We start from the raw sequence: 26,440 nt of genomic DNA on the forward strand, positions 1-26,440 counted from the left end.
TACTCTGTATTGTTAAAAAACAATTATTTTTGAAGAAAAAATTATAGACCAAAAATCACTATGAAGAAATTTTATCTTTTGTGTAAGGAAAAATTCACTTCAAGGAAAAAGTAAGACACAAAGCTAGCAACAAACTCACTGGTATTAAATAATCATCCTGCAGTCCACCTGATACAGAGGGTTAGGAGATTATAACACTGTAACAGCACTTCGTTCTGATTTAAATTACTTTCTTTTAGATCTTGAAAAGGTTTCCTTTTTCTAAAAATTAATTATTTGGCACAAGGCATTAAAGTTATTCTTGATTATGGGAAAAAGTTTAAAATGAGAAAATAAAATGTCATCAATTCTTGTTCTTTTCTAATTCTTTCAATGCTCTATGCCAGGAAGATAACTACTCCATAGATATATTTCCTTCAGGCAATGCATATGTTGTTTTGACGTGTTTCAAAACAAACAGAAATGAATTGTGTATTTTTGTCTTTTGATTTTACTTTTTGTAAAATAAATTAGGTTGCCTCTTAATAGCATTAACAGGTTTATTCTGTTTACTTTACACCCCTACTCTATCATTCTCCATAAGGCAGTCTAATGTAGTGCTATCAGAAGTAACATATTTTAATCTCCTACCAAAATCTTAGGAATGTCTTTTCTGCTGCAATGCAACCATAAAACATGAAAAAGAACTTGGCAAATTGCTGTTCACTGATGGCAATATGAGGTGGCAATATCCTTGTGTACCTAAAGAAAAGATGTAACTGCACCTCATTATAATTATATACTTTATCTGTTTATCTAATGCAATTATAGGGCTTTCAATATTTATTCAAAATTTCAAGGGGTTTTATATGTCACTGCTGCAAATTATTATTTCAACCTGTGCATCCTGTCTTCCTCTGAATTGTATATCTGTTATTGTTTCTGTTTCTACCAAAACTTATTGATGAAAAAACTGCTTATGTTATAATTAGAACATGCACTTTAATGCTTTTACCCTAATTCTTGCAAGCTAACTGTTCCAAACTCTTATGCTTGTGAGCTGTCCTGCCTTTTCACATATTTTAATTCTGAACAGGGTTTATTGGGCCTCTATGAAAATACCTCTGAAAGTTATTTCTTTGTGTAGTTTTTGTAATGACTGTATTTTCCTGGGATCCTTTCAATACTACATTTTTTGTCAATAAGGTATTGCTCTAACTCAACACTTCAGTATCTTATTCTGTGAAGCTAGTATGAAGAATATGCATAGAGAAGCAAATACAGGAAGACATATAAACAAAGACAAATATCTTTAGGTTTTTTCCCAATATCTGATTGTGTCTGATAGCCTTAGAGATTTTTGTTTTGTTTGTAAAATCAATTCATTGTGTGTTCATTGCATTCAAGTTGGTCCTTTAGGTAAATAGTGGGAAATTATCTGCTTTTGCATTCTCAGCCATTGCAGAGCATTTTGGAGACATTCAGGAACACCCCAACTTCATCCCAAAAAACATCGATGATCTAGTAAATCCAGAAATCTATTTTACACACTGGTATACTTACCAGCTGCATAAGAGAAACATGTGAAAAATCTCCATTAAAAAGTATCTTCTAAATCTCTGAAATGTAAACTTTTGGATCTGCTGTGAAATATAAGCACTTACCTTGCTTTCAAAAAATTACATTTCCTTTTACAACCACAGATATTCTTATTATCCATCTAAATGTCCAGTACTTCATGAATCCCAGTAATCTCTTGTTGTCAACATCATCTGAAAGCAGTATCTAGAAGCTGGTTTGCTCTGTGTCTATTGAGCAGATACTGAACACAGTCAGTTCAGTTGTTAGAATTAGTATCTAAAAGGAGTTTCCTGATAGTCTTCCTTGCTATATTTCTAAGTAGAAATTTCTAGTGAAAGCTAAAATCCTCACTTTGATTCTCATATCAAGACGTTCTCGGATTCCTTCAATAATCAGTGTTTATTTCTCCCCGCAACCTTTATTCCCGCTTATTGAGCACAAAGACTTCAAGGATACTATTATTTGTCCTATTTGCAGCACTGCTTTGAAAACTACAAAGTACATGTTTATCTTCCTAAGTGAAATTGGCTTTGGAAGTGGCAAAGTCCATCCATTCATATTTTAGTGCCACCTTTCTCTTACAGGGGCTGTGATTTGGGGTTTTGCTGTTATTGTTGCTTTTGCTTTTGTATTCAGCACTACTATATGCTAGAGAGAAACCTTAACTAAATCACCCACAATTATTTTTACAACCACCTATTTTCTTTGAGAATACATCACTATTTGTGAGAAATAGCTGTCCTTTTTCTTCTCCACATTCAACACCCAGTTCCCAATATCATAAAATCACAGAATGGTTGAGGTTGGAAGCCACCTCCATAGATCAGCAAGTCCAACCCCCCTGCTCAAAGCTGGGTCAACTAGAGTACATCGCTCTGGGACGTGTCCAGTTGTGTTTTGAATATCTCCAAGAATGGACACTCCACAACCTCTCTAGGTGACCTGTCCTATTTTTTGACCAATCCTACAGTAAAAACATTTTTTGAATGTTTAAATGGAATTTTCTGTATTTCAATTTGTGCACATTGCCTCCTGTCATTTCACTGGATACTACTCCGATGAGTCTTTGCTCATCTTTACTCATCTTCTTTACTCCCCCTATCACCTATTTAAACACACTGATAAGCTCCTTCCGAGCCTTCTCATCTCCAGGCTGAACAGTCCCAGCTTCCAGTCTCTCCTCGTATGACAGATGCTCCAGTTCTTAATGATTTCATGCCCCTTCACTGGACTTAGTCAAGTTGCTCCATGTCTCTCTGATACTGTGGAGCCCAGATCTGGACCCAGCAGTCCATGTGTGGCCTCACCAGTGCTGTATAGAGGGGAAGGATCACCTCCCTCAACCTGCTGGCAACAGTCTTCTTCACATGGTGCAGGATGTGTTGGCCTTCTTTGCCACAAAGGCACATTGCTGGCTCATGTTCAACTTGCATCCACCAGGACATCCACATCCTTTTTTGAAAAGCTGCTCTCCAGCCAGTTGGCCCTGCATGTGTACTGGTGCATGGGATTATTCCTTTCCAGGTGCTGGACTCTGCACTTCCTATTACTGAACTTCACAAGATTCCCGTTCACCCATTTCTCCAGCCTGTCAAGATCCCTCTAGATGGCAGCATGACCCTCTGGTGTATCAGCCATTACTCCAGTTTTGTGTCATTTGCAAACTGGCTGAGAGTACCATCAACCATTAACAAAGAGATTAAACAGTACTGTATCCAGTATCAGCCCCTGGGGGTACTCCACTAGTGACCGGAGTCCAGCTTCACTTTGCGTTGCGGATCACAACCCTTTGAGCCTGCCATTTCAGACAATTTTCAATCCACTTCATCGTTCATTTATCTAGCCCATACTTCCATGTGTCTTGTTCTTACATGAGTTTCTCTCAATCTTTCTTAATTCTTAGCAGCTAGGGAGGTTATTTGGGAATCTGAATCACTTCCTATCATGGTGTGCTGTCATTACAAAGAATTCTAACTGACAGATCCTACACCAGTCCTTAAAATAGCTCAGCCTTAACTTCTTCCACTCCCAAAGGAACAACCATTCACTATGACTGTATTTCTTTCCTCTAAATCAGTCTTTCATCTGTTATAAAACTTTGTACACTTGCTCTGTATTTTCCTATTTCCATTACTCTTGTCAAAGACTTGGTCAAAAGCCTTTAATAGATCCAAGCAAATTCTACCTCTTTCCTCTTTCAAATACTCTTTTATAAACTTTTTTGAAGATTTCTAACAAACTAATGAAATGCGAATAATTCTATGTGAAACTGTATTTTAAAATCCTATTACCATCAATTTGTAGTCCTTCCCCCTGCCCCAAACATAATCTGTAGATCCTTCAATATAAAATATAGTAGTATTTTAACATCTGTCTTATTCCCTAATACCACAAGGAGCTTTCAGGAAGTACTAGTACTGAAACAATCAAAGCAAGAGCTTCAGTGCTGTGCCCTGGACACCAAAATCCCACTCTTCCTCACTGTATGCTGCTGTTAAAGAACAGTGCACATTAAAGAAAAAAAGGAATGCCCCACACATTCTTGGGGCAATGAACTCTGGTGTGCTTTAGGAAGTATCTGCATAAACAAAAAAACCCACTGATCATTACATCAACATTACACCCACAGAGGAAATTGGTAGAACTTCCACTGATTTCAGAGGGGACATTTGATCAATGCAGTGTGTATATCGCATGCTGAGACAAAAAGTGAAAGTAAATGTCTTACAAAAGGTTCAGAAACAATAAGGCTGAAGCATGAGGATATCATACATGTTGATTCCAAAATTCTTTTGCATAAAATAAGCACAGCTACAAACAGCTGCCCAAAGGATGATCAGTAGAAACTGAATTCTGTCAGTGAAGTGTAGCATAAAGTCAAGAGAGGAAAACACTTCAAGAAACTAACTATAATCGTAACATTATTTCAGCAGAGCACCTCTTACTGCTGAAGCAGTGCAATCTTTCTGGGCCTTGCAGATTCTATGTTCCTGGCTAAGCAAATGGTGTCAGAAGCTACAAATGCCTTCTACCATGTCAGATGAACTTGAAGACTGCCACTCTCACAGCTAGATAACGTTTTGGTCATAGCCTCCCACCTGTTTTTCAGCTTTAGTCTTAGTTCTGCAATTCCTTGTGCATGGACTTATGAATACCATAAAAGGCTGTAGATACGGCATAGATAGCACTTAACGTGAGAGTTTTGGCCTTGATGCTCTATACACAACATATGCTCCTCCTTCCATTGTAGATCCAAATACTGATTTCACAATGGATTTGGAAGAGTACAGCAGTGTTATAATTTTCAAATTACTGTAGGTAAGAAAATGGCCAAAGAAGCAGACAAAAGGAAAGGCTGCCCGTCATTTAGGCTGCCTGTCAGTCTGCCTGCCATCCATCTCTTCACTGCTGTCTCTTCCTTTTTTCATATCCGAATTGTTTTTCAAACTGACATTATAGATTTACTTCTCTTTCCAATCCCAACTTTAACAGTAAGAAAGGCAATGCATGGGAAAAAAAAATAATCTCTCTTTTCCTGTAACAAGTTGTACCTGGAATGGAGAATTCTAAGCAGGCTGTCTTAAAAAATATGGCATTTCATCCTCATTATTTATTCTACTCTCTTTTAGTTATAAACATAATCCTTCTCCATACTATTCTCTCAGCATGGTACGTGTACTACCACTCATTTGACTATGTGAAATAAATAATGTATAGAAAGCCACACTTAAGGTTAATACTACTGAGATTTATTTCTGCAAAATAATTACATTTGGATGGCTTCCCAAAAAGACTAGTGACTACTCCTTTTTTCAGTATGTCCCAATGTGGCTTTTAAATCTTAATTCAAATTAACACCTGCTATACACCTCCTTATGATTAGGCTTAAATTGTATTTTATTTCATGCTGCACTGAATTAACACATTATATATGAAGACACTGTCAAGCACACTGAAGTGTCAGTGGTTACGTTTTTTAAAGGGCTAACCATAAAACTCCAGATTTTACTATTTACAATAGAAATTTCCTTAGTTCAAAATGTCCTGAAGCAGGTACATTAATAAGAAACAATTTGTTGTCCTTATAAAACATGTATGTGCTGTTAATTCTGTAGCATGTGTTAGTGATGTAGAAGCAGAACAGATTCCATTTGAACCTGGAGATGAAACAGATGAAAGCAGAGGGGGCTCAATAATGTCAGTGGGACCTGCAACAGGTAAAACCTATATTGTGTCATCTGGCAATGACAGAATACCCCAAAAAAAGGAAAAAAAGAAAAAGGAAGGGAATATACATAAAAGTAGCTCACAGTTTTGATCAAAAACACTGCCACTGAAAGACGGTATCATGAAGACTACTTAGCAGGACTGGATCTATTGATCCAGGTTGGGATTTTTTTTCATTCGGTTTATTGAATTTTTTAACTTTAAAACTTTGACTGTGCCAAAATAAAGACCCTGTAATAGAAAGGTTAACTGAAATGTTCTTTAAACTGTTCTTGCCTCATGTAAAAATATTTATGTGGGACTACTCAGTCAGACATTTCTTGACTGTCGCAGGGCTTATCTGGAAATCCATCAGACTTTGAGCCCTTCCAAATGCACAGGCAAGTATTCATTTTACCTTTACTTGGCAATTTGCCCAGTAAAAGGCCAGAGGTAAACCGTGATAATCAGCAACTACTAGAAACCTGTCAGATATAAATTAATATTGGCATATTTAACATGCAATTCACTAAAACAGGTTAACAGCAGATACAAGAAGGAAGGATTAATTTCTCAGACAGTACTATATAGTGTTATCTTCTAAGATATATGAAATATGAAACACAAATGGGACAAGCTGTTGATTTTAGGACACTGAATGCTTGGAACTGTTCCTGGGTAAACTGGCAGCCTTCTATCACATACAGAAAAAGATGGTAAGTTTACATAGGTGGAATCACATAGGCATGTGGGGTTTTGTTTATTTGTTCTGTAGAATTAGGAAATTTACACACAGAGAAAAAAACTCTCCTTTATCCAAACTGGCTAAAAATCCATTGGTGTTAAAAAGAACATAACTTCTCAAGAGAGTGCTTCTTTAAATCTGAAAATTATTATTTTCCTTTCTAATGCTATGTGCCAAATATATTATTTACCTATCTCAGAAGCAGCCACTGTGATGTTGTACCAAGGTGTCTCCTCTCTGTCAAAGATCTTGGCAGTCTTAATGGTCCCAGTACTAGCATCAATGGTGAAATATCTATCTTCTTCTGTGTTATAATCAATGAAATATCTATGAAGAAATAAAACAATAAATATATACTCATTGTAGTATGTATAATTCAAAGTAACAGAAAACTACATATTACTTTCAAGCTTTTAAAATCACAGAAATTTTTAAAAACACACTAAGAAAAATTCTACATTATGGAGACACACAAAGTAACACCATATTTCATTTTTTCATAATATTACATTTCTTTTGATACCTAACAAGGTTTCCACTGTGAGTCACAAAGTTATAAAAAACTAACAGGTGTTATTTTACACAGCAGTATACAGTCCTGTCAAAGGTAAGATACACATACATTTTGATGAAAAAATCATAAAATGGAAAGGCAGAAAAGAAAACAGAAATACATTAAGATACTATTCTTCCGTTTCTTTGCTTGTCACTGTACACCAGTGTTCTCAGTCCTGGTACCTGTTTTGAAGCATGTCTCTCTGACATGAGGTTGATAACATGATGACATAAGCTGTTTTGAACATAACCATTGCAGAGACTAGTAGCAGAAATGGCTGATTCCCAGAGCTGCAGCTGACACTAGCCTAGAAGCAGAACTCAGCAGCCCTGCTTAACTCCCTTGGCTTCTGGGCACTTCGCCCAGCAGAGAAAGTAAAAGCCTTGAAGTGGGTAATGGAAGCAGAGGGAGGGAACACAAAAGAAGATATTGGCAAGACATTTTTTCTCAAAGCTGGAATTATTTACAACGGCTTTTAACAAATGAAGCAATTACAGACCCCTATCAAGCCTTCTTCACTAACTTCAGACTTGATGAAAAAAATAAGGAAAAGGTTTGTAAGTCTTTTATATACTATAATTGTTTTTTCTAATAATTTGTCAGCCCTGCTTTCATTCTGTGAAGTTTTTAATATATGGAATGTATACATAGTTCAAAATGATTTATTTGTCCCATCCAATTGCTCTTATTTCTACACGACCAAAAGTGTAATTGCCAGCTAATAAAAAGAGTGGTGCACATAAAAGCTGCCAAGCTGAAAAAAAAATTAAAAATAACTTCAGTTTTCTTTCTCTCACAATGTACTCATTTAGACTATTTGTGGAAAGGAAAAACAAACAAACAAGCAAACACTTCATTGAATGATATATTAAAGTAAGATATGACATGTGAAAAAGCAAAAGAAATAAAGCACTAGAGGAGGAGGCAGCAATTTGAGTGAGTCACCTTAATTGGCCAAAGGATAGGACACTCAGTGGAAAAGCCAGCTAGGACTTGGTAACTTAGGTCAGATGTTCCTTGTTGGAGAGAAGCTGAACCCACCTCTCCCACCTGCAAGAAGCATTTTACATCTGCCTGACAATGCACTATTTTGGCTTGTGGCACTCAAGATTTTTTTTTCTTGCTTCCAGTGTTTTCAGCAATGAAGTAACTGTAGGTCAGGCACTGGAAATCAAAGCAGCCAAAACTAGGCTAGAAAATCTTCCCTTCTCGTCTGCTCTCCGTCTTTCTTTTCAACATTGTGGAGAGTGAAACAGCTCCCATGTGACTGTGGGAGCTGTTGGAGAGACAGCAGACCTCAGTTCCCATACATTTTATGTTTCTCTGGAATAAGGATTTAACTCGCTGTCTCCCATCTGAGCTACAGGCAGAACCTATGTGCGGTTCATTAACTACCAACACCTGGGAATACCTCATTCTAAAATACACCCGAAGTGCTCAATAAAGACACTTCCAATGTGCAAGATGGCAGCTGAAGTTGCTTCTAACAAGTAAACAACTCAAACTGTCTCCATACTGAAAGCAGACTGGCAAGACCTTGATTATGTAGGGGATGGGGCAATTGTTTTTAAGAATTTAAATCAGGAAATATTTTTTCAGAGGACATTATTTAATGTATGTCCTAAATTGGACAAAAAAAAATCAAAACAAGTGATGTTGCCAGAAAAAGAACAAAACAAAAAAAAAAAGGCTGAATTTCCAATTGCTGAATCGCAGTGGGCATTGCAGACACACTTCCAAAACTTGTTATGCTTCTCAGTGCTCAGTAAACTCAGGAGATGAATTAAAAGCAAACTGTTGACCAACATTCATCAGTCACTGACCGTGACATGCTGAATGTTACAGCTATCCAAGAAAACTTATGTTGCTTTTGAAGAATATTGGAATCCTCTGAGGACTCATTACAAAACAAACAAACAAAAAAGGGCACATCTCTGTTGGCATTATTTTATTTGGCCGTATTGGTCCAGGCTACCAACACCTCTTTATTTGGGAATCAGGATTTGCTTTTCAATTTCAGAACAATTGATTTTTCCAGTGTTTCTGCAGGTCTCAGTCTTCCATGAAGCACAGATTTTCAGGTTCTCCAAGTGTTTATTTGTCCTGGAAATGTTTTGAAAGATTGTGCCAATATCTGTAGAGAAGTTTTATCTCCCATGCGCACAGCTAGCCTTACCTTTTACTAATTACAAAAACTTTGGAGACAGAGTGGTATCAACCTCTAAAAGTCCATAAACCTGCCATGCTTGCACGGAGTTGTGTTGAGATTTGAACTTTGTACAGAAGATACATGCTCCAGGTGGAGTAATCTCCCCAGGCCTTATACCCTATGCTTCACAGTGCAGAAAACCTGAGCTATGACAAATAGTTGGAACACCCTGACTATACTATTATTAAGGCAGAAATAATGAACATTTGGTTGTGTTGAGCAAGACGGACAGTGCACATACACACAAACATCTTTCACATGATGAACTGGAATGCTGACAGAGGAAGCATAGGAAGCGTAACTGTCCCTCAATTTTCTTGAAGACCTTAGCAGGACCCTTTACTGGTAGAGCTTACAATCAGGTATGCAATGATTAAACTTAATTCCGTCTTTCCTGCTACAGCCTTGTTTTTCTTGACTCTAGGGGTCTCCTGATAATGACAAGAATTATTTGCTAAAAAAAGAAATATGCTTCACTGACCTGTTCTTATGGAATATGTACTGCAAATCCAAAACAATTTATAATACAAGAGTCTTGTCCCTGCAAACATTTATTACTGTGGATATTGTTTACTTATTATCAACATCAGGCACAGTGACTGCTCTGTGAGTCAGTATTGTGCTGACCACAGAACCATAAAAATATGGCTAGTTAGTATTTGTAGACAGTAGCTTAGACAGGATTTCAAATTGGGCTTAAATGAGAAAAAAACTTTAAGCAGTAAGAATACTCAGATGCTTTTGCGTGTGTGTGACTTATAACAAATCATTACCTCTCCCTCTGAGTAAAGTACAGAACTAAAAATGACAAATCTGTCCCAAATATGAAGCTTGTGTAGAAAAACTGAAGTTTGATTCTGTTATGAATTGTGACTACTTAACACTTCATTTTCATAGACATATAGTAAAAGATGGTCTCATTTTTTAAAATATTAACACCTTTTTCTAAATCAGTTATTTAAATGTATTCTATAGAAGCTCAAAGCTCTCAGTTTAAAAAACTCAGTATTGGATGAATAATTTCAATTGTATTCTCTGTGTCGTTAACGGAAATAAAGTGATCCTGAGGTAACTTACTGTACTAACACTTTTACTTCCAGTGATACTAGAATAATAAAAATGTTTCTAATTTATCCACAGTAGCACTTCCCCTTCATGTGCTAACTTCTTCATACAGTTACAGACGTATTGAAACATTCACAGCTTGACTGAATTTTTCTTGATCATGAATAAATAAGAGAGTGGCCCTTTCTTATGCTTTCCTATTATTATAATGCTCAGTTCTCCTCCATTACTCCAGATTTTTCCTTAAAATTGCTCTGTGCACGATATTTAAAGCAGTCATTTGCACTGCTGTGGTTCCCAACCTCCATGAATGTCTCCTTAAAATGAGTTACAGAAGATATTCCCACACAGTAGAACTAGGAATGCTATTCTAAAGCACTGCTCACAAGTGCTCTAAAAATATTTTGTACAAGAAACTCCCTTGGTAGAGCCACTCATTTTTGTCACATTTAAGAGGACATTTAGAACAAGTTTCATTGTATTTACAAAGTGCTTAACATTTTAGGCCTTTATAAATATTAACCACTGTTGAGAATAGAGACCAGGTATATCCATAAATATAGTATATTCCAGAGCCATTGATTCTTTGCTTAGGCTTCTGAATTTATTTCATCTAGTAAAAAATTTACTTTCAGCTAGAAAATAGTAGCAATAGTCATACCCTTCCCCGCCTACTCTTCCCTCCACCTCTACTGAGCTGCTTTTCAATCTTTGTTCTAGACTGCAAAAGCTACAGTGCAAGTTTTGAATTTCAAAGAGTTACTTCAAAAGTGAATTTTCACCTTAATTCAGCTGACTGTTTCTTCTTACTTAGAATACATTAATTTAAAAATGAATTTATAACATTAATTGAAGATATTTGGTTAAAGAAATTTACTCATGACAATGCTGTGTGAATTAGCATACTTTTAACCACTAAATCAGCACATCTGAGTTGCGTGGCACATGTTAATAAAAAGACTTAATAAGAAGATATGCCTGGATAAACAGCTCTCAATAAACTGTTTAGTCCAAACCAGCAACAAAAACTGATCTTAAAGAAACTACATTAAAAAGGAACATGAATTTAGAAAATCTATTAGTCAAAATAACTGAAGATAATCTGAAGGAAATTAAATATCAAAACTCAATCCTGCTAGCACTGGGAAATGCAACATGTGTCACCTTCATATTAGGAGGAAGTCACTCAACAGAAGGGCATTCCCAGCTTCTATCCATGTCCTTACTCCTGCTTCTGACCAAAGCAAGGCCCTGGCTCCTGTGTCTTCATTCCTCACTTCCTGTCTTCTCGTGAGGCAGTGGTTCAGTGGCAACAGATATTCCCACCATTTTTACTGAAAACTAAAAGCATTTGTGTGAATTAGGAAATAAAAAGAAATATATGTGTAAGATGGGCCTTAGGCAGAAGGGCACTCTAGACATTTAAATCAGTTTGCAGTATTAAAGTAGTCAGGCTCTAATAATACAGAGACTGCTTGAAAATGGAGAACGTTTTAAAAGGTGCTAAAGGAGTTTAGGAATGTTAATGTTTTCCAAACCTTTTAGGAGGGCTTCTGAAGCTAAAACCCATAAGCATTTTCAGAATCTCTCTCCCTAAATTATTCAGTCTTAAGATAATATTAACAACAATTTGTCACTTGACAGACAACTGGCATAGTCTGTTACTATTCCAGTAAGTGTCTCTCCAGTTACTGTGTTTTAAGGAAGAGCCTTGAGTTTGAGTTTTTAAATAGTTTTGAGCTTTTAACTTGTCTTTTTTTTGGCCTTTAATCAAGTTTGTAGCTTATCCTTTCATTATGCTATTTTTATTTATTACCCTATTTACCAACTGCAAACAAGAACTCTGTTACAAATTTTGACCCTGCTACAAACCTGCTATTGCTAATGAACTTCCAAAGTCACATTTCAGCCAGATGTGGATTCACAGGTCACAGTACTTCTTTGGGCGTTTGTATTTAGACATAGGTGAATAGCCAGTTCTCTAATAACAAGTGAATAACAAAGAAGGACTAAAAAAGATCACGGGAAGAGGATAGATCCTCTGCCAAACCAATTACTCACAACATGTAAAGACTTATCAATTAGAAATAAACTGCCATTATAAGGAAACCTGTTTAGTTAAAAAATTAAGCAAAGAAGCTTTCTCAGAAAGAGATGCTCTAACTCAAAGTACAGAGTTTTTTTTTTCTTTCAGAAAATAACTTACTTAGAAAAAGAAGTGTAAGCAACAACTGCACAGGGTGAGGGAGGGAGGTATACCAGGACGAATAATGAGAGAACTGATCAGCTGCAACTCTCTGTGCTTGGCCAGCTGGAGAGCAACAAGAAATGGCCCATGGTGGGACATAACTCTGGTGCATGCCTTTCATCTTCTCTCTTCCTCCTGACAGCAGCACTCTTCATGAGCCTGGGAACCAGCAGCATCCCCTTGAAGCCAAATGTGGCAGTGGGGAGACATTCTGTTGCCATGACTGTCTTGCACTACGCTACCTCCCTTCCAGGGCTTTTCCCCATAGTTCAGATAAACTTCTACATGAGAGAAAAGCAATTGTGAAGTGTGAGTCAGAAGCTGGCTGCCAATACAGTAGGTAACCAATTTTCTTCTTGCAGCTTGATTGGTAGATTAAGGAGACATTAGCTGTTCCAGAGCTCCTCAGCAGAAGACTACTACTGAGAACTATAGCCTTCAACTGTACTTTCCAGTTGGGAAAATGAAATACATTTGAAGAGAGCTTGGAGAAGGTAATCTGTCTGTTTACCATTCCTTTGCCTTTTTTTCAGACAGGCATAGCATAACTTTGAGAAAAACACTGTTCCTCTCAGAGCGTTTGCAGAAACTCGGTTTGATATGCTGTTCCCACTGAGTCAGCTCTGGCGCTGGCTGCCAGCTGACACCCAACAGCTGATCAACAGTACCTTGTTATCTGCCATACAGGACTCGTAGCTCAACTCTCATACCAAAATCTCAGCTCAGCAGAAGTGGCAGCCTTCCCTCTCCTTGTCCTGGAGATGTGAGGTGGCAGATCCCAGGAGGCACAGGGGAGTGGCAAGCAGTGAACTGCTGCCTCACAGCAAAGCCTCTGAGAGGCAGCCACTACTGGTTTGCATTTCATGCAGTAGTCGGCTTCCTGCTCCTGTTCTCATTCCCGTCCCCTATGCATTGCTACCACACTGCTCACCTTGGACACTGAAAAATGGGAATGCTGTTCATTTGAAGGAAATGAGCCATTTCTATACACCTGTCTTTCCTAGCTGACAATTTCTGTCTGCATGTGTTAACCAATGATCATCTTTTCTAGCTAATTCTGCTAGTAAATGTAGGCTAAGAACAGCCCACGCCCTTAGAGGCATAATTTGGAAGTCAGAGCAAGGTAAAGGTTTGTCTTCTTTTCCTGACTTTATGAATCTCTTCAGAAGATGACAACTGTCCAAATGCATTTCAAGCAGATGTGTTGATGGCAGAACTGTTATATCGAAGTTGCTTTTTATTCGGAGATTAACATTCAGATTCCAATGCTGATAAGAAATAAAAGTGCAGTCAGTGTTACATGAGAATCACTTTTTGTTCCTAAAAGGTTTACCAGCTAAAGAATGGTATTCTACTTACATACTATCTTTCTTTTTTTCTACTTATACTAAAGACTAAACCAAATAAAACCAAGGTTGATAGATTTATGCCTATTTATTGGACCTGAATTGCCCTATCAAAAGACTGCACTACAGATATGTTCTGATATGACGGCTGACTCCTAAAACCATTAAAAGAATTTTAAATACTGGAGGCATTCTGAAGTCAGTGGAAATTACACAAACATAAAGATGATGTCCTGGCATGAAAAATTAGGCTCTCAGAGTCACCATATAAAGATGATCTGTCATTTTCTTCTCTCACATCTCAAAGTGAAGGATGGAGGTGGTTCTGGTTGTGGTGAGATTTTAACCACCATCCCAAGCTGGATGCTTCCTGCTCAGAACAGCTGTCAGAACAGCTTACCAGTTCCTGCCCAGAGAGATGGACATTTTTGTTAGTGGGAGGTCTGGGACACATAGCTTGAAAGGAATCAAAAATAATTTGAGGCCTCAGGGAAAAAAATCAGCAGCAGATCTCTCCCACCTCAACACTATAAAGAAATGTTTTAAAATGGTTTCTCCATGAGAAGAAAGACAGAGAATGAGAGAAGAAATTGGAGAAAAATTCCCCTCTGTCTCCAGCCATCAAAAATAGGGTGCTCTTCTGTTTTGATTTACTGACAATCTTAGAGAAGAATAATAGTGAAGGAATACAGAGAGCAAACGAACGAAGGAGGTGAGACGGAGGAGGAGGACACAGCTACTCTCTGCTAACAAACTGTGAGCCATTCACATACCCTGGGAAGATATTAGTGTGTCTCTGTAGGTGTCGATCACAGGGTTATGACAGTGTCATGTTTTGAGGGTCTGAGCAGAGCAGAGAACAGACGTCTGCCTTTGCCTCCACAAGTGCAAGGTTGGCAGGATCCAGGGGCGATGTTCCCCCAACGGGCATGTGAGGGAGGGACGGTCACTTTACACAATGGCAGTGATCTCAGCAGGCTGCCCTAAGTACAGCTAACAAAGCATCTTGTGCACAGGATAGCAGAAAACAAACTGAACTTATTCCACTTATATGACATTCAAAGAGCAAGTAAGACAAACAAACACAACTAAGTGAAGAGGCTTTTATATTTTCCAGCAGGGGATCAATCTTATCCTCTCTCCCTACTGACAGTAGGGGGGAGCAGCGTACAAACTGATACTGATTTCAGAGGACAGGAAGAAAAAAAATATATTTAAAAATACAATTTTAATTTTCAACTCCCCTCCCCCCCTCCCCTCACACAGCTCTCTCCTGCACCTCCCTTCACTTAATATGCTCATACTGTGTGACTAAAATTTGAGTGACTGAGTTTGAATCAAAAGTTCGGGTTTTACTCTACTTCTAGTAAATATAAACTTTACATCAGAAAAATAGTCCATAACCAGAATCCTCCGCAACACTTTATGTCTTTAAGGTTCTTAAAAATAATAACAGGAATACATGAAACTTCATGGGTATGTTCTTTCATCTAGATATGAGCATGCCTTTTAAAATGCCATTTATTGAAAATTAACATGACTTTCTAAAGGCTGATGCCAGAATGTATTGAACTTATGTCTACATTTTACTACCAATGCAGCAAAAGTTAAAGTAAGTTTCTCTGCCTGATGCAGGAATTGAAGAACAATTTCCTAGACCACATTAATTATCATAATCCTATGTACTTGTCATTCATTAATTTTTCAGTATTCTATCTAAAAGAAAGGAAGAGAAGGCTGTCAATTTAAATCAAACTCAGGTAAGGCAACTTTGAATTCATTATAGCTTCTAGATACCAGGTATGGTGTTGGAAAGCACATTTGTAGCTTCTGACACCATAAGACCATTAGAAAAGTGAGAAGCCAGAAGGGCTGAGATTGTACTTATAATCTTCACTAACTTAGCACAAAATTAATAGTCTGATATTCACAAAAAAAAAAAAAAAGTTTTTTCTGACTTTCCTTGGCTATTTGTGTTTGCTACTTTGTTTTTATTGTTTTGTTGTTGGTTGGCTGTTTCTGCCTTTCCTGGAAATAAAACAATTGTTTTCTATAAAAGACAACCATGTGCACCTTTATGTTTCATATTTATTTCTTCTGTGTTTGACTGCTTTATTAGCAATAGTGTCAAGAGCAGAATGAAGAAAGAAGTTCATTTTCTAGTGACATCAGGAAGGCACTAAGACTACTTCAGTTTCTTATAGCTAATCAATTCCAGTCCTAGTGAATAGAATTCATTATAGTAAGGTAGATTACAGACTGGTTAGGGTCCAACACAAAAATGATTTGAATTCCAATGTATTAATATAACAAAACCTAATCAACCTCCCAAGGATCCAACAAAATATAAGGTTATTTTTAACCAAGCCATGATAGACGTCATTCTGAAATGGGAAGGTGCTTATATTTCTTATCATTTGACGCTACCGTCACACGCAGACTGCTGATCAGGACCTGTACCCCATTCACCAGGATTCTTCTGTTAAATAGCTGGGAAGAGACCATTCCTGCCCAGAAATGCAAACAACTTAAGTCAAACATAATAAGTGGGAGTATCAAATGACCAGAGGGGACAGAGGCCCTGTCATTAGTGCTCAAAACAGTGATTTACCTCCAGTACCACTGCACGACAAAGATTGCACAGTAGCAAGCAAAAGGAGTGAGGTGACGTTACACTGTTTCTATAATAGCATGACTCATTTCCCAAAAACTACTCATACCAGGGTAGAGTGTTAATAAAGACTTTCAGTTCCTCATAGAGCAGTATCAAACTGGGATCAAGTGAATTTGAGGGACCTTGCCCATGTCATGCAACCATTTTCACTATTGTATCAGAGTTTCAGAAAGTATCATGGTCTTAAAACTATGCTTTTGCTCTTTTCTGAATCATTAACTTGGAGGAGGCTTGGGGAACAGCAGCAACATTATTTTTCTGAAAACCACTCCACTGAAAACAGACCAAATGCATTCAGAAAGCTCCAAGGATCATCAGAAGTATGCGTTGTGGCTAGACGGACTCAACACCCAAGAATCACCTACAGGAAGATGGCAGGGTTTCAACAGGCACTACTGCAGCCCTGAGGCAGTGCTAGTAGCCTAGGCCTGCTCCTATTGCACATATGCAACTTGCCAATTAAAAGCTGTTTTCACCCCTAATCTCCATGAAAGTCTTCTGTGTATGGGTTCAGGAAGAAAAAAGATAATTTCTAAGTAAGTATGGAGAGATTTAAAGTGAATAATATACTAAAATAAAATTATAATCAGAGCATTTAATAGTCATGCTTTCTTTCATATTGTATGGGAAACTTTCAAGACCCGTTTGCGCACCCGATATTATTATAAGACATGACTTAACCCTGATCTTTCCAAGCAACAAAAGATTTTGATATGGAAGCAAACTACTTGACACAATGCGATGAAAGGGGATTAGTTTCTCATAAATGTTCCAACAAGGCAGTAAACCCTGTGAATGAATTAGAATTTAGGATGTTTTCTGTTGATTTAGAACACAATTTTTAAAGTAAATAGCTATATTCAAACCACTCAAAAAATGTTTACTTTAAAATGAATACATGATGAAGTTTTAATATCTTTCTTTTTTATGCTTTCTATGATTATGTTTGCTTTTCATATTTCAACAGAATAATAATCTTTTATTTCAAAACATAGCATTTTTAAAAGTTTCCCTGAAAATGCATTTCTATCTAGTTGAAGAAAAAAAAAATCAACTTAAAAAGAACAATCCTTTAAAACAGCCCTAATTGCCAGCCAGAATCTGAATAAAATAAACCTCTAATAGCTACATTTGTTATTACAGAGGTTCTTTTGCTGGGGTTGAAAAAGTGAAACACTAGTACAAGCACTGGCGCAAAGTCAGTGCCCTCTGAAGACTGCTCAGCTCAGAAACAAGCTGAAATCACTGATGAAAATGCAGTAAGGAAATAAGGACAAAAGAGCCTTCAGCTCCCTGTCTGTTGATAACAATAGAGATTGTTATTTATTTTGGGGTTTAGCTAAAATAACTTTTTAAAAAACATTTCCCTTCAGCATTGTTAATTATTATAACTACTCCTCTAACCATTATTCTGGTTATAAGAATCGTTCCTGCCACCAAAATAAACTGTTACTTAATTGGGCAGTGAACAAATCACAGCACTATATCTCTTTATCAGCTTTAGCAGCTGGACCCCAAAGAAGTGATACAGTTGCAACTGTGTGTGCCTAATGCTTTGTCAATCTCACACACAGCAACGAGCATCCTCACAAAGTGGAAAGGATGCACAAGTGGATTAGGAAAAACTGTTAAGCAAATCACTGCTCCGTAGCTTGTCCTGTAGACTCATAGTATTTGGAGATGTATCTGAGCCATTCAGCTGAAGAACCATTACTGCATTACTCCATTGGTCCATACAGATCAGCTGTGCAATCCTAGCTGTAGCTATCTTCCCTGGAGACTATGTGATCTGTGCTTTCTAAAAAAGTTACATTGAAGCTTCCTGGTTTTATTTTTATAATCACTATTTTTGTTTTGAATGAACTAGGAATTGTGTGGAAACGAAGGAGAGATGTGATCTCGTTACCCTCTCAGACTCATCAGGGTTTCAGACAAACAGCAGAGGCACTTCTTGCAAACCAGCCCAGAAGGACATAAGTGCACTGTGTGCACACTTCTGAGAAAAACAGCCTCCTCCGAGCCGCTCCTTTGCTCGCTGCTGTGAGCGGAGCATGGGGCAGGACCCTGCCTCCGGTGGAGCAGCAGCGCAGCCCATCCAGCCTGGCCCGCTTCTCCGGTTGTGCGCCGTTTCCAACCTGTTGTTTCCCAAGCTGAGGCCAAATCTTGAAACCACACAAAACCCTTCTGCACCATGCCAGTGTTTGTGTGCAAAGTGAGGTGAGGGAAGGGGGGTTAAAGTTGCCCATTCCCAGAGCAGCCCTTCTCCTCTTGCAGGAGGAGGCTCAAGGAGATCCTGAGGGCACACCAACCCAGCCTAGTGCCTCTTCAGAGTCCCATGCACCAACGTGTTAGGCCAGGCCTTAAAAGGATCAGTGTCTTCATAAAAAGCCCGCACACTCACAAACAACATTCACTGTCAGTTCCACCGAGATGGATAAAGCCTGGCTAGAGAGTGGTCGTGGTCACAATATAATGGTATGTCAAGGATATCTGAGCTGCTACCGCCCTGGCCCAACACCTCCAACATGTAACTGAGGGCTGGCTCCTTTCAGAGCTTCACAATTCAGTATGTTTTGCTAGCACTTTATTTTTTTCCCCATTGAAACAGAGGGAGATGGAAGGAACAATGCAGAAATAAATGTCAATGGAGGGAAAAAAATAGGATAGACAAAAGTAAGGACCATTTTTCTCCTCAATTATTTAGATAATATGGATATTTAATATTCTGGTCTCAAACATCAGTTACAAATTCCTGTTAAAAAAAAAAGGCTGATACAAAAACCAAAGTATTTGGAAATATTTTTCCTTCCAATACCTCTATCTCCAAATTATTGCCCGTTTTACCCAGAAAATCTATTTCTGGCCTTTCCGTCCTTTGTATAAACTGCTGCTGCTTCCCTTTTACCATGGCTGCCTTACCCCTTTCTAGACAAAACTCTTAGGGGCCACCGATGGTTGAATTATGGAGGAAGTAGTTAAATCTGCGCTTGCCCTTCCTACTCCCACACTACCATGAGGGCTAATCTGTCTGACTGTGTTAGCTGTTGTTTCAGAATTATAGTGTTAAAGCTACAGGCACTTAGCAGTTATTTTTAGTGAAATTTTCTTATTTATGTTATGATTTAGACACAAATACCATAGTGGCAATTTTTCAAAGGCAATAACTTACCACTAAGAAATTGTATCTATTGACTGTCTGACACTAAACATTTTGAATCTTAGACTATTAGCACAGAGAATCATAAAAACCTGATGCTTTCATTGTTCTGCAAAAATTGTTTCATCTTACCAAGACTATTACACATACCCAGCAGATTTCAACTCAGTCAGGAGACTAAAAATGCCCAATTAGCTTAAGAAAAACTGTTTTCCAAGTATATACTCATATATGCTTTTCACAAAGGCTATACCATTATGTCATAAAAAGGAATAGTATCAAATACGTTTTCATGAACAATTTTTTTTCTGAAACATTTTGAATCCACTACCACCTTCGAGACAAACATTCTTGTATTGTTCAACAAAATTCTTACACTGTATGTCAGTTTAGAAAGTAACTCATCCCACAAATGAAGCCAGTAAAAAATGTCATTGGATCCTGTTATAGCTGAAAACATGTAACTGAAAACTTTACTCTAAACCCGTAATGAATTCAAACCCCAATTCCAGAGTGTTCAAAGTTAAATCCAAATGCTCTTAAATTTAGAATAAGTCAAATTAACATCCATATGTACATTTTTGGCATCAATGCTTTTTCAAGCTTGCTGTGGAGGTATTTCCAGCTTGATTTCAGTTCCTTAGTTCAGACCATTACCTATTTTCAAGCTAGTTCTGTTATTATAAGAAGTATTCTGGCCAGAGCAGCAACACAGAAATCTTCCTTTCTTTTTCTTTTTTTCCTTTTTCTTTTTAATGAGAACATTTTCTTTAAGAATGAATTTCATTAAAAATACTATCAGAATCTTTCCTTCCTAGTATGTTACAAATTCATTTAGTTTTCAAGTGATGTATCTGATGCTGCAAATGCTTGCTTCTCAGCACTTCTCTTTGCCCTAGACCTAGCATTGGGAGATGACATAACATCTCTAGCGACATCAGTGGAGTGCATTATTACACCCATTCTATTCTTTTGATATCCCACTGACACTGAAGCATGTGTGGCAAGTGTGCAGAGGGCCAGCACAATACTAGCATGACAGGGGAAAAACAGCACTATGATCCCGAACAGATTTACAACTGGTGGCAGGATACTAACTGGATACTAACTAAGCAGGCCAGTGAAGTGCACCATTTTATACGATGTAGTAACATATACTGGCCTTGTTCAGTGGGCAGTTTGGAGAGGTGCTGTTACAGGAACTAGTATACCCAGACCTTTGCACAGACCAATGGCTAGATGGCAATTTTAGTGCAAACCAATAAAAGATTGAAGATTACGTTATTAAATGTAATCCATGCAGACTGATCATGACACTGTTCCGATATGTTTCCCTTTATGTACTAAAATAAAAGACATAGTTTCATACCTCCCAGATCTCATTAACCCTTTAGCCAGTGGAATTCAATCCCGTATAATTTGGATTCACTGTACCTCACTAAACTGTTGGCAGTGTCAGGATCTTGTGCCGTTACTGTGCCAACAGCAGTCCCGATCTTCGCGTTTTCATAAACTTCCAGGATATAGGAAGGCATAGTGAAGAGAGGAGGTTCATCCACATCACCAACAATGATCTTCAACATTGTTACATCTTTGAATGGTCCCAAGTGTGAAAAGCGGAAATCAAGGTGAGTATTTGCTCCTTCTATATTAAGCGTATATGATTTCTTTTTTTCATAGTTGAGTGGCTGTTGGCAGAAAAAAAGATTTATCAATGCCATTCTGTGCTTCAGTTAAGCCTGCTAGCAAGTTAACTACATCTTTTCTGTTTAACTTAAACCACCCTTCTTCATGCTACTGGAAAGGGACAATATACTGTGATATTCTGGCAGCCACTACCATAGCTTGTACGTAGAAGGATATACATGAAGCAGGATGGACTCAGGTTTTCTCTACAACAGAATTGTGGGCAAGGTACCAGTTTTAGAAAAACTCAGGGTTTAGAATGAGCCTCAGATTATTCCGTGATAATGTAAAGTCTCTGGATTTTATCACCTTTCGATTTTTATTGGTCAATGCTAAATACTGAAAAAGGTGGAGAGTGTATTAAATTAAATTAATTTAATAATTAATTTGATTAAATTAAATTAACTTCATATCTTTAATTAACAAGTTTAAAAGACAGTGGTAGGGATACTATATTTCTTTTGGGCCACTCTTCTCTTAAATCGTCAACTGAAAAAAGCAACTCCTTGCAGGAAAACACTCAGTTATCATAACATGTGCTTGTGTGCTTTTCTAATCAGAAAGGGTGCATCTCTATATTCTAGACCATTTTCTTTTCAATTCTTCACCAGCAACAATGAGACAACTCTTCAGCCTGTCTCACCATGTACTGCTGTGCTGCACATGGATTATGCTGTCGTAAATGGGAAGAAAGTCTGCAGCTGGGGATATGCCTTCTAAAGAACTCAGTACTGCAGAGCTCAGTACAAGTATTCAAGCCTTCGACCAAGGCTAAACAGGTATTGCCTATCACCCCGAAGAGTGGAAAAGTAGTACTTAAGGCAAGAAATATGAAGAATTCAATGTGTGATTTGTCAATGTCAGTCTATATTTTGTATATAAAATCTACAGTAAATTTGACTGATGATGTATAAGAAAAACAGTTGGTCAGGATTTATATGTGCTATATATTTCTTTGATTTCTCCTCTGTGTATTGATGGACAATTAATTCATTCTCTTAACTCTGATAGTATGAGACTTTTTTGTATTTTGCTTTCTCTGTCTCCCTTTCCTGCATGTAAAAATAAAAAAAATTAAAGGCATGGAAATTTACCATACCCTGTTAAAACTATTACCATAAAAAAAAGAGCTAAGTATACTACTCAATTATATCAATTCATAAAGAAATACAAGTTTAGTAAATTCCAACTCAGCTGTTGCTTGTTAATTTATGATGTACTTCTGTTATGAGCAGGGAAATATTAAATAGTAATTTGCATTGCTCTGCAACATATATAATCTAAGATTAAACAAGTTTACAATAGGATTGCAAGTTGTAACTATGATGCCTTTTTTGAAAATTAACTTAAGTTTACCCTGACAATGACTGATTAGATTATATAGGAAGATTAATTTCTCCCAGAAAACACACGAGGAATAACACAAAGTCTAAAGTCTTGTCTTCTTTCTTTTCTGTAGTTATTCAATCAGACAATACCGACACTTTTTTGGTCTAGAAACACAAGAAAAAAACATTCACATAATCGGAAAAAGCTGACATTTCAACCATAGCCAAAGCAGTTTTTTTACTTTCATTTTCTTTCTTCTTCTTCTCATAATGTCTCTAAATTAAAGAATCAGATACTGGGACATTCACAGAGGTGAAAAAACAATACTATTTTCAACATTGAGATATTTTAGACAGAAAAGACACATACTGTACTAAGGATTATTATTACCAGGGGTCACAATTAGTAACATTTCTTTTAATTTTCCTTGTACTCTCCTGAGAAGTAAGGAAATTTACAAGCAAAGAGTGCCCTGTGATATTCCACATCTTTGAACAACTCACAAGTCCAGTTGTTACATCACTTTTCCTTTTCCTTTTGACAAAATATTACAAAACTGAAATCTGGTTGCAATTTGAATCTACAGCTCTGTATTTTGCTGGGCTTCTGCTTAAACACTGTGTATGTGTTAAAACTGACACTTATCTTACATTTGAAGAACAAACTGGGCCCTCATTTGTAGCCTGCATAATGCTGTGCTAAGAAATTTCACAGGTTCACAGAATCACTACGGTTGGAAAAGACCTGTAAGATCCTCAAGTCCAAGCATCAACCAACACCACCATGCCCATTAAACCATGGCCCACAATGCCATGTCCACATGTTCCTTGAACACCTCCAGTGATGGTGACTCCACCACTTCCCTGGGCAGCTTATTCCAGTGTGTTACCACTCTCTCAGTAAAGAAATTTTTCCTAATATCCAGCCTGAACCTCCCCTGGCACAACCTGAGGCCATTTCCTCTTGTCCTGTTGCTAGTCACTTGGGAGAAGAGACCAACACCCACCTCTCTGCAACCTCCTTTCAGGGAATTGTAGAGAGTGACATTTGCTCATAGACTCATCCATTATTTCAGTTAATCTGAGCTGTTTACCAGTAGGAGGTTTTTATTCCCATTTTTTTTTATAGTTTATTAATCATAACCTTCAGCTCAAAATACCTAAGCTATTCTAATTCAGCAAGAGTTGGGCATAAAAATGATAATGCCAAATAATTTATATTCACAAAGGAAATATTTCAACTATCCCACATATACATATCCCACTCTATCACAATAGGATTCATTTAACTCCAAATAGCCAAACAGAAAGATGTGGCTCTGTCCTTTTTGACCCCTTTCTCTCTCCAAGAGAAGCAAATAAATTACTTAAATATAACAACCTGTCTCTCTGGGTTATTATAAAAGTAAATTTAAATCTAGCCATAGAATATTAGCATGAGTTGGCAGACACTTCAGGAAATGTTTACTATGAACTCAGTTCAGAGGACTTAATATGGAGATGAAATTCTCTATGGAATTACATTTGTGCATGGAATTCAGTTAAGAATGAAATTAAATGGCAAGAACACTTTATAGGTAATAGTTTAAGTAGACTGAGATAAATATAGGAAATTCATATAAATGGTAACTGTGTGATGGCTTGACCAGTTACATTTTGAGTCTTTATAAGCAAGTTGGTATTTACATTACACAGTGCACAATACTTGACCCTTTAGATGCCAGCTGGCGAGTAAGTAAAAGAGTAACAGTCTATGAAAACTGAATTAAACATTCATTGCCACAGATGAACTTTCTATGACAGGATTCATGCAGTTTGAGGACAACAGTACAACTTTCAGCCAAATTTTACATCTTTCAAAGAAATTTAATGTGCAAAACCATCATTCAGAAAAATTAAACTATCTTAATCAAACATTCAATAAGATTTAGTTTATTATTAGATATGACCATTCAAAAAGCACAGAAGATTTAAGTAACTGTTTCTTTCCTTGAATTTCTTTTCTCCCTGCATTTCCTGCAGAGATTTAAAGTGTCTCAGGAAGCAATGTGGAGAAGCTTACATTGCTGAAGTTCATGGTTCAATAGGTTTACACAGTAAAATATTTTCATCGTGGTATCTGCTTATTCAGCATTCATCATTATATTTTAATTACATACACAGGGAACTTTCAAAGTCTATTGCTTACCTTCTTCAGGGAAAGAATTCCTTCTCTTGTTTCTTTGTCAGTAGATATGGAGAAAACCCCAGAGCCATCACCATTTATAATTGTGTACTTCATGTCTGCATTTGAACCAGTGTCTGCATCATTTGCTTTGATTTTGCCAACTGCTGATCCAACTTGAGCTGATTCAGGAACATACAGTTGATAATGTTCTGAGGGAGAAGAAAACCAACACAATAGCTTGGACATTCTGTAGCAAAACTAAATTAGAGAACCATTATGTGCTTGATACACTTCTGAGTAAATGGAAGAGTATTTCATAAGCAAAACTGACAAATAAACCTATGAACTTATGTAGATTCCTGAAAGATTTGAAAAGGTAATTGTATTTTACTTGGGATGCCTTCATTCCCGATTCAAAATCCAAATTACCTAATGCAGGATTTTGGTTTTCAGTTATTTTTGCTGTTCATCACGTAACACAGAAATTAACTATGATGCTTACTTCACACCAGTATTTTCAAAAGTTTATCTTTTCCATAACCAAAATACATTTATCTTCACCAACTTACCATCAAGTGAGTAGTCAAATGAGTACTTTTGAAGTGGAAAATCTTTGTATGTTACATTTACAATTTGTTTTTCTGAAATCTGATCAGTTTTGCAATATTGAATCAACACACATTTTTTTCTACAGAAAAATGTAATAAATCCTAATATTTTACCATTACCACTTCGTAGTGTTTTTGTTGCAGCACAAAACCCTTTGCACACATATTTTAATTGGTATCCATGGTAAAGGAAAATGAACATAATGGGTACATAACAGTATTACACAATTGTGCCCATAAAAAGCATCCATAACAACTATGACCTCCTTTCAGTGTTTTTATAACCTGTTAGGTTAATCATTAGAAAATGAAATTTTTTTTTTGAAAAATAATTTTCTTAACTGTCTCTATCCTTTTGGATTAAATCTCCTAACAGGTACAAAGTTGCCTGGGGGACAGGAAGGTGCCAGAAGGAGAAAAAACAGTGGCAGACACAAGGTGATTACATAAACCTCAATTTCTGTCTGAAACTAGGCCAGAAAGACAGCTCAAAAACATTTTCTCCAATAATGCTAGTGTTTTAACACAGCAGAGATGCTGAAATCTACCAGAACTGAAAAGGTAGATACAAATTCAATAGAAGGTGTGTACACACCATCCCTCCGCCACCCCAAACAACCCCCCATCCAAATCCCTCCACAAAAGTTTGCACAGTTTACATCACAGGCCAACAAAATAACAACTTCTGTTATTACGTATCTTCTGAAACTCTACAGTTTCCTTCTGTATTCCTCTTAAGCATTCTGCAATACTGAATGCAATAGTGCAACACTGAGGTGCAGGACAGAAGATGCCACATATGAAAGCTAACATGTTGTTACAGTTTGCTGAATTTGAACCAGCTAGCATTACTGCAGGAGTGCCCTCTGTAAGCATGTAGAAAGA

General features: G+C 37.2%; 1 protein-coding gene across 2 annotated transcripts in view; it reads right to left on the reverse strand.

Moving 5' to 3' along the window:
- Nucleotides 1-26,440, reverse strand: part of CDH18 (cadherin 18) — a 175,830-nt gene that overhangs the window by 23,851 nt on the left and 125,539 nt on the right. For both annotated transcript variants that reach the window (XM_059815672.1, XM_059815671.1), the window contains exons 5-7: nucleotides 24,969-25,156; nucleotides 21,201-21,454; nucleotides 6,702-6,838 (exon numbers count right to left, since the gene is read on the reverse strand). In XM_059815672.1, the coding sequence (XP_059671655.1) occupies nucleotides 6,702-6,838; nucleotides 21,201-21,454; nucleotides 24,969-25,156 (579 nt within the window). The remainder of the gene's footprint in view (nucleotides 1-6,701; nucleotides 6,839-21,200; nucleotides 21,455-24,968; nucleotides 25,157-26,440) is intronic.

Source organism: Gavia stellata, chromosome 3 (genome assembly GCF_030936135.1).
Source record: "Gavia stellata isolate bGavSte3 chromosome 3, bGavSte3.hap2, whole genome shotgun sequence".
NCBI lineage: Eukaryota > Metazoa > Chordata > Aves > Gaviiformes > Gaviidae > Gavia > Gavia stellata.